This window comes from Chelmon rostratus, chromosome 19 (assembly GCF_017976325.1).
Source record: "Chelmon rostratus isolate fCheRos1 chromosome 19, fCheRos1.pri, whole genome shotgun sequence".
NCBI lineage: Eukaryota > Metazoa > Chordata > Actinopteri > Chaetodontiformes > Chaetodontidae > Chelmon > Chelmon rostratus.
The window spans coordinates 15,492,359-15,502,317 of NC_055676.1; the positions used below are offsets into that span (position 1 = coordinate 15,492,359).

Sequence of the window (9,959 nt, forward strand, 5' to 3'; positions counted from 1 at the left end):
ACCTGGATCGCGCTAACTCTTGTTTTCTAAAACTGATTTATTAATCGCCTGGCGAGCAATTGAAAGCTGTTTTTCGTCACCATGATAAGAAAACAGCAACGGATAAGACAGGTTTTGTCATCACCAGAATCCCAGTTTATCTAGAGGGGCTAAAAAGTTGGTTTGATCCGCTGATGTAGCCCTCTGATACTGGTCGAAACCAATACAGAAAAGATATCATCATAAGATATCAGTTTCTTCATAGTCTGCAATGTTTCTTTAGACCACATTTAAGATAAAGTAAACGTGCGTTTTCACTGTCTCTGTTCTCATCCAGTTGCTGGCAAAACCATAATTTGTTGTATTTCTCACCATCAGTGAAATGGTTCACTCCACATAAATGGTAAACTCTTTTCTAACGGTGACAGCTGCAAAATGTGTCTCTGTCTTTTCACTGTAAAGCCATCATCATCATCATTGTGTAACCCATTATTATTTGTCATGTTCAAGTCTTGAGAGATCAGAAAAGGATGCAGCAGTTTACTTCCACTGCAGCACAGAAGTTTGCTCAAAAGAGCCAGTGTATGGAACTGTGTCTCCCTCTGTTGGTTGCCTGTATAATAATAATAATAATAATAATAATAATAATAATAATAATAATAATAATAATAATAATAATTAATAGAAAGATCGAACAAGGATGAAAATAAAGGCTTAAGTGAAGCGATGCATTTTTAGCTTTCTTTTGAAAATATTCAGCGAGCTGGCTGCATCCCCAATTGTCTTTCAACTGTTGCTGGAAACCTCCAATAGACCACAAGCAGATGATCGCAGTGTTTTTGAAGTCAAATAGCAATGTTGCTTGGCCGCATTCCACGGAGGGCATTGTTCTTGATGATGCTAATGCATTTTAACAGACATTGTGTCACAAGTATGTTACCCTTTTCTTAAAATAATAGGTGTGTTTCTGTGACCCAGGATGGCTACCAGAGGTGGCGTCAGACCTGATGAAGGCCTGATGATGATGCAGGAGCTTGACGACCGTCTGAAAGAGCAGATTGACAAACTGGAGCATGTTCGCCTAGCTGCTGTTGAGCTGAAGGACAACTTATCTGGGGTACATTAGGCATGCAGTAAATCCCCCTGTATAATAAAATAAAGGTTGATCAGAACTTATTTTCCTTGAGCTCGCTTCTGATTTGATCTGGTTTTCTTCCCTTGCAGAGCAACAGTGATCTAAGCCAGTCTATCGCTGACCATCTGGAATGGTTGAATCACTTGTCAGAGCGAGTGGAGACTCTTCACATGAACACAACTGTTTTTGTTCAGGTGAGAAACAGATGGAGCTCCTGATGAGATCTGGGTAATGTGCGTGCAAAAGTTGGCAGTAAGTGTCTTCTGTTTCTTTTGAAGCACCTTGAGCCCTGGCTTTGTTGTATGCAAGCATAACACCAACCCAAATATGAATGGTATCAATACAAGATACAACAGTTTCTTAACAATGGGTAAAACTACAGGAGTGGCTCCTTAGGGTCCTTGCCATTTCAGTTATTGCGCTTTACTTGTGCACTTGCACAAAGCAATTGCCACATAAACAACACACAGCTGTTGCTCACGTTGCCTGGTTGGTAATCCAGCCTTGTTTGTAGGTTGTGGCACAAATTCTGACACCACAGAGGCTGAATCCTGGCTAAGAATAAGCTGTTCATGGATTCTGGTAACTAGCACTACAGGAGCATATTATGGAAATAATTAACATTGTATACTTAATTTGTCAGTTATTATCTATATGAAAGTCTAAAATTAAAAGGAGAAAGTTGGGAAACTAATTCCTGTTTCCACATGGGACTATTTCTGGGACTTGGAAACAGACAGTGTACAGTGCATTGGTCTCTTCACTAATTGCTGCTTCATGTGTTTCCAGATGAACCCCAAACCTCGCGCATGGGCAGGGAAACAGGGTTCCAAACATGGCTACCGCTTGGGACGTCTCCACCAGGCTGAGGACGCCCAGTCAGAGTTCGGCTGGTCCCCCATCCGCACACGACGAAACAGCGATGCTGCCTCTGAAATGTCCTGTAACTGGTGAGCTGGCAGACTGTGGCCAATAGATCAGCTGAGGTTGCAAGTTAATGCAGAACATTGTACAGCTCACTTCCACCAAATCAATGACTGAAAACTAAACTCTTTGCACATTTCTTTTGTTATTGGTACATTTTCACTCATGAAGATGCTCAGATTTACAGGTAGTGTAATACTTCACATTTTTCTGTGTCCTGTACTGTTATCTTGTTGAACATGCTCGATTTTTAATAAAATCATGGCTATCCAATCCTCTCAGTATGTCTGTTTTTGTTCATGGTATGTTTGTGCAAAATTTGTGAAATTTTCTACAAAGTTTTTTAAAATTTAATTTTTATTTAATTTTAAATTTAAATAAAAATCATCAGTGCTTACAGATTGTCCAGAAATGCTGGGATTGTGCTGTGAAGACGTACAGTATATGTTAGCAGAAGACACATCATTATAGGTTGTTTACGATTCGCTAACGAGCACCTCACAAGATAGTAAAGATCTCACACACGCAGTAGATCTTCACACACCTACTTTATTAAAATACAGTGTTTTTTCCCCACAACAGTCACTTCATCCCACTATATGACTATCAGGTTTTAGTCTGATGAATCAGTTGACAAAACCCACAGCTGATATGTTGTAACAATGGCAAAGGTTGCAGTTCGTTTTGCTCTGTCTGATGTAACGTGTATTTACAAAGTGCAATCACTCGCTCCGTGCTGTCACACGTCGAAACCTGTCGATACGGATGTAGGTCAACGTGCTCCACCAGCAGGGGTCGCTGCGGACACTCCTCCATTATGTCACTGTCCGTCACTCTGTTTTAAATAAAGCTTCAGCTGAACGCGTGGGTGATACTTCTGGAAGGAGCGTGTGATACGCGAAAGTAGCGCTGCCTTATTTAAAGGGTTAATTTTAAACACACTCAGTTGAACTTATTTTTCTATCTATATTAAATATTACGGGTATCGATTGAAGCCCTGGGAAGATGGCAGAAAGTGACTGGGACACCGTGACCGTCTTGAGGAAGAAGGGGCCGACCGCTGCCCAGGCCAAATCCAAGCAGGTTAGCATGAACGCTGCACTTCGTCTGTGTTCCTTAGAAAACGCTAAACGATGGGTGCCTCAAACGACCTAAAATCGGGTTTTTGATTACAGTAGGCACCCGATTAAACGGGTATTATGTAATATTTGAGATATTTCTTCTTTTATGAGCAAACATCGACCCCCATGTGTCGTGGTTTAGTTTAATAACAACAGTGGACAGCACCGTGTGTCTCCCCCAGCTTTAAACCGTTAATAACTGCTGCAACCAACTGGCCATTCGATACCCACGTGTAGATATCTGGTGATATGTGTTAGTTAACTATGTCCTTAAAATCCGACATACATCTGTTTTAGGACAACGTTAAATTGTTTTCCTGGTTGGTTTTTTGGTCCAGAAATGTTGTGCTCAGGCAGGATTGGTCATGTCAGCTTTTGTTTGTCTTGTTCGTCATATTCAGATAAGCAGATTCACTACTCATTAACTACATGATCCGGTGCAAAGAGCTAAAAGCTGATCGGGTTTTATATAAGCCTGGCCATAAAGCAATCTGTCGTCAGTAAACCTGGAATGTGTTTTGAAATGTTTGTGCTTGTCCATCTTTTCTCTAGGCTGTCACCACTGCTCAGAGACGCGGGGAGGAAGTCGAGACAACCAAGAAATGTAAATTTATGCTTTCTGTACAAAGGTTCACTTGCAGAGTGACCTTATTTTGATGCAGTTAAGAGCTTCTTCTCTTCATGCAATTTGTAACCATGCAGACAAAACATCACTAGCTCTATATAAATTTAATGGCCTGGGTTGTGGTTTTGCTGTGGTGCCCCAACATTACGCTGATCCTCTGCTCGTCTCACAGGGTCTGCAGGGCAAAACAAACAGCACCTTGTGACAAAGAACACAGCCAAACTGGACCGGGAGACTGAGGAGCTACACCATGACAGGGTTACCCTGGAGGTGGGCAAGGTCATCCAGCAGGGCAGGCAGGACAAAGGCATGACCCAGAAAGACCTGGCCACTGTGAGTAACAGTGCAAAGGCTCCTTATATACTTACATGCAAAACATATGAACAGCTGCTTGTCTTGATTTGTAAAATATTGTGGTGGTTCTGACGTTTGCTCGCATAAAGCAACGTACAGAGGGTAACAGAGGATTAAAAGCAAGTAACAGTGAAACATACAGTCACATATTGTGATCATATAATATGCAGCCATCATCCACAGGCTTTGATATAGACATTAAAAGTTTCAGAATCATTTGCAATGCACAATCCTGTATACAAATAGTCACAAATGGTATTCAATTCCAAATGACAAAACCACAATACTTCTCAACATTGTACGATAAACAATATAATTGATGTGAAATGATATAATTGTACTGTAAGCAACCAAAACCCCAAACAAACCTGCAAGGAACAACAAAGAGCTTAACCTAAAGTCCCGAGTTGTGGCCAGTGACGTGAATCTTTGGATATTTAGTGGCACGTCGCTTCCAGTGTTTATGTAAAACACTTGTAAGAGAACAAAAAAAAATACATACATATCTTGCATTATGAATTTAATATAAATGATATTGTATGAGGATATAAATTTGCTGAGGCTTGTACTGCTCATTTGAAGCATAATATATTCATGTTTTGTAAAACATTTCTTGTTGAGGTTTGGATGGTGTCCTTTATGCAACATTCATGACCATTACCAGTCACATGCCTGTTTAATTGATGAACTGCACCACTTATGGATATTTTTAGAGATGGTAAAAGATGTTTTATAGTCTTCACTCTTCTCTGCTACAATTTATTGGCCTGTGCTACAAAACGTTCAATCTCTGTGGCATCAGTGTGCGAGAAGAGTTAGCATATAGCCCTGAAGCTTCTTTTTACTATATTATTCATCCAGTGTTCAAAGCCATTTCCTGTGCAAATGGAACCATCACTGCTTTATATCATGTGCATAGATGACCATTTCCACTTATTGAGTATTTGAAAAAGGTCAGGTACATGTCGCAGCAGTCCTTTGAAATGTGTTACTGGCAGTTTTCTGCAATGCAGCTTTGAGATACAAGGATTCTCAGCTAGAGGAAGTGTTTTTGTATGCTTGAAGAGTTTGCTGGTTAAACACTATTCTAAATTATTTATGTCAAATCTTTTCTTCAGAAAGTTAATGAGAAGCCTCAAGTTATTGCGGACTATGAGTGCGGGAGAGCAATTCCCAACAACCAGGTCATGGGCAAGATAGAGAGAGCGATTGGTAAGAATACTGTTTGCTAAAACCGAGCGATCGTGTTTATGTTATGTAAGTTGAGAGTTGTACAACCCGTATGTTCCTCTTCTTTCATAAACAGGGCTGAAACTGCGTGGGAAGGATATTGGCCTACCCCTGGAGGCAAAACCCAAGAAGAAATGAACACAAAGCCTCGAAATCAGCCCCCCCAGGTCCCATCTTTCCCAGTTTCCGAAACCTGAACCACTTCCTCACACCACCTCCAAGAACCCTCAAAATCTCTCCTCCTCTCTCCCCCGTCCCTTCCTCTACCTGGGCTGATCTCACCAGTGTCCTGCCCGAGGACCTGGTGCTCCACTGCATTACATGCTGCATACTGACAAGTCATCAGAAAATCCTTTCTTGACCACATAATCGAATGAGCGAATGCATTTTTCAGCATCACAAACTCGAGGTTGTGTGTATTTCTTTTCACTCACGTCTGCTTAGGCTTTGGCATGATGAATTCAACTTTTTGATAGTGATGTAAAATCATAAAAGGTGAATTTGTTTTCATGGCCAAACCATCTAGTTTGACTAACGTTAATTCTGAGCATGATGTTAAGCCCAAAGTGCTTGATTGCATCTTTTTTTCACACACGTTAAGACAGTGGGTGAATGTCATTACAGTGTTGAAATGCTGTGCTTTGTTTTGATCTGAAAATAAAGTTTGGCAGTTCATGACATTTCTGAGTGTGCATTTATAGCCACTGTAGCGCTGGATTTCACTGACAAAATCAGTGACTTCAGTGGTCTTCATGCTGGCAGTTATGTTAAAGCTGATGGTCACAGAGCCGATATTCCTTTTTGTAAACGTTGACTAGGAACTCAATGTGTAAGGAGCCAATGCCTCATAATGACAAGAGCACCACCAGAACCAGCTGTTTGGAAATATTTTCTTGACTTTACTATAACAAGAAGTTTAGAAAAAAATGCTATATTTAAAATCATAGGTACGTTGGGGTTGCTGTACACCAGGCATGTCCAAACTATTCCATAAAGGGCCGTGTGGCTGCAGGTTTTTGTTCCAACCAAGGAGGAGCACACCAGGCCAACCAATCAACATCAAGGGATCATTAGTTATCAGCTGAAGACTGAGATCAGCTGATTAATTGATTCCAGCCTGGTGTGCTCCTCCTTGGTTGGAACGAAAACCTGCAGCCACACCGCCCTTTATGGAATAGTTTGGACATGGCTGCTGTACACTAAAGAGAAGGGAGAAAGAATGGACAGTCAAGCCAAAACCTGAATGTAGTGATGATGTTGAGCCACTAGATGTCAGGATCCTACTAGAATTATACTGGGACTGTTGACCTGTAAGTAATGCTGTGTAAAAACTCAATGTTGCAGTTAGTTTTTGCAAAGATGTGACTGCTTTATGTGAAAATGTTTCAAGTGTTTAGTTTTTTTTAAGCACGTGGATGGCATTCTAAATCTACCAAAAGCAATCTTGCCCTGTAATTTTTTGCCGCTGCTGACGAAGCACAGGTGCATGATTGTGAATTTTAGCACTTTTTGCAGAGATATGTTGAAATGTTTCTTTTAGAGTCTTAAAATTGAGACACAGCAGCACCCTTCGAATATACACACTCTAAAATGACTGGCCGAAGCGAAGCTTAACTTAGCTGTGATTTGCAGTGCTTTTCACCCCTCCACAGTGTTCCACTTCAGGCCATGGGTTATTGATTTGAGTTTTACTTTTTCCAGCAGTAAGGCCGCCCTCTGTCTTATTAAAGATTCATGGACCTTATTGTTGCAGAAAAACAAAAGCAGCATGGCGAGGGGAAGTGCAAGTGGGGCACAACACTTTCAAGGATGAAAAAATTGGGAGTGGAGAGGAGTGCTGTGGTGAGAGCTTGAAGGCAGGCGGTGTGAAGGAGTAGGAGGAACGCTGAAGATCGTCAGTGTGGCCAAGCTTGAATGTCTGAAAGGGCAGTTGTTTCTATGGCCTCCACCTTATCACCATCAAGCCAGGACTGCAGTAGCAGCAGAGCAGACCACAGATGCTTAAACCGTTGCCTCTCTCTCTGATACATTGTGCTTTGCTGTATTGTAGGCGTCATCAGCAACATGATGCTGGAGCTGGGGAACTGCTCAAAGACCTAAAAAGTCCTCCTCATGTGATAGAGAGAGACAAAGGAAGAGCACACAGCGGTCAAGCACCACAAACCGTGATGTCCTCTGTATCGCGTAACCTCTATCAAACCCCACAATACACTCTGGTTTGGTGAGATAAGACCTTGTGGGGCCTCTGGCACATAGGTGAATCAATGCAGTCGCCATTAGAAGGAGGCTGCAGACGGCATGCAGAGAACTGCAGCTGTAGCTGTATGTCGGCTGTTTGTTGGGGTCACAGGGGATTCTGGGTAACGTGAAGCATCACTTTTATCTTGCTCGTTCGAGAGCAATGCTGCCATGTCTGTAGTCTATTGGGTCTTTTTTTGACACAGGTGTTGCTAATAGCATTAACGATGGCTTCACTATTCAGGTGTCCCAGTAAGCCAAGACAGTGATCCAGCACGCACAATATCAGGACCAGAACTGAAGCAGGTAAATGGAATCCAGCCATAATCTGTTTTATTATATTTACACCTCTGCTTTTCCTACTGTGTCCCGTCAAAATGTGTACAGAGCTTTGTCTCGGGGATTAACGCATGAAGCATGCTGTTGCAGCTCATGCAGCAGTAGTAAGTGCTTTGCTTAAATGGCTGCAAGCAGCAGTGAGCAGGAGTCAGAACAGCAAGGACGTAGACAGGGGACATCTCTCCACTCAGCTTCGCGGGGGGAATCCTCCCCGGTGCTGAGTGGGCACAGTCTAATGGGCAGCTGCGTCGAGGTGATGGAGCAGGAGCACTCTGGGCTACTGTCAAATTAGCCACTGGCTGTGCTATAACAATGTGAGTGGAAATTTGGCCTGGGAACTTCTCTACAAAGCTTTCCTGAGGCCTGCCGAGCCAGCCAACGCTGAGCATGAAATATTCAAATTGATAATGGGGTGAATACATAAGCACGGGTGAAATATGTCATGTGCCAGTTTGTGCACCATGCTGTCATGCTTGTGGTTTCCAAAGCAGTACTGATATGTACATATGAATATATGTTGTGCCTTTGTATTGGGTGATTATAAATTATTTATTTACTTTATAAACCCCCCCCCCCAAAAAAAAAAAAAAGTCAGTTGGTGTTCTAGCGAGAGATAGTGGTATTCACAGATAATATGGAAAGTCCAATATCCAGTGCATGACCCACTATCTGGTTTAACGAATCAAATGATGTGGATGGTTGAACAAATATGGATAGAAAGTCATTACATTATGTCTATGTTTGGCCACTCAGCCCTGTAAGAATACGAAAAGACACCACACAGCAGCAGTAGCTGATGAGTTAGCTTTGACCCGTGTTTTTACACTGGATTTTTCCTTTATGCTTCACATCACTTTGTTTGTCACAGCAGTTGCATTTGCAACGTATTCATGCTCAAAGCGTGTGAGGTTTGAGTGTGCTGTGTTTGTTTTTGTCTTTTTAGATCCTGCCCTGAAGACGGTTTGCCGGGATGCATATTTGCTCAAAGTATGCAACCTCCTGACCGGTGTTCGTTGGACAAACAAAGAAGGGAGCCATGTTTGTTTCCAGGGGGTTATTTGGATTCTTGCTCAACAGGCTGCTTCACTCAGTGAGTGTGTGTGTGTGTGTGTGATAGACAGAGGGAGACAGAGACTGAGACTGCGTTCCTGGAAATGCCATTCCATTGGTCAAAACACCATAGCAACATAGTTCCACCTATGACAAGGGAGCAGCCAGTGGTTTTGACAGAACAATGTGAAGCAGAAAGCTACATGGGGTGGGGGCAGCGCTCAGGGAGGCGTTGGGGTGGAGGAAAAGTCTGGGGTCTGTTTTGGCCTGAGGCTCCAAACTCAAATTGAGATTCCACCACACGTACAACCTGTTGTGTTGATCCATGAAATGCACTCTCTGTCTCAGCTGTAGGAGAGGTGTCTGCATTTTTGGGCTTGGGCCACGAGTTTGGTGCCTGTTTATACTTCCTTCAGTTTCAAAATTGCAGAAATTTTTTTAATCCCTGCACAAAAAACTACTGTAGTTTATATATGTACCTTTCCAAATTCTATTATGTTTGAAAAAAATCACCTAACAGCAGAAAGACTAGAAGAGTGATGCATTCAGGTGCTGTATTGTTTCCTGCTGAGTTCCATGCATAACGTACTTTAGCGCAACAGGAATTTTAAGGTGGAAACTTGAGTAAGAAGACAAAACAACAAAGACTTGGTTACTCTGTATGCAGTCGTGCTCATGTTGTACATCAAAACAACCCCCTACACTTCCTCTGTTCCTCTGCTAAATTATACCATATGCATGGAATGTCAATGTTTTGTGACGGTTCACTATGAACCGTCACAAAACAGGTGGTCAATGGCTTGTCTGGCGGAGAGCTTTCCTGGTCTCTTGTTGCGGCCATCAGGTGATGGTGGCTAACGTTAGGTTCCGCCCTCATTACCGAACCTTCTTTCCAGGTTCATTAGTAGCACACCACATTAAAAGAGGATGCAAAAAAAAAAAAAAACACCAGCTGATACTGTGA

The 9,959-nt window shown here is 42.2% G+C and overlaps 1 protein-coding gene across 1 annotated transcript; it reads left to right on the top strand.

Moving 5' to 3' along the window:
* Positions 1-2,877: 2,877 nt before the first annotated feature.
* Positions 2,878-6,046, top strand: edf1 (endothelial differentiation-related factor 1). The gene is made up of 5 exons (XM_041960163.1): positions 2,878-3,121; positions 3,712-3,763; positions 3,957-4,117; positions 5,257-5,350; positions 5,445-6,046. Exons 1-5 carry the CDS (start codon positions 3,044-3,046, stop codon positions 5,504-5,506), a joined length of 447 nt encoding a protein of 148 aa, XP_041816097.1. The 5' UTR covers positions 2,878-3,043; the 3' UTR covers positions 5,507-6,046.
* The last annotated feature ends 3,913 nt before the right edge of the window (positions 6,047-9,959 follow it).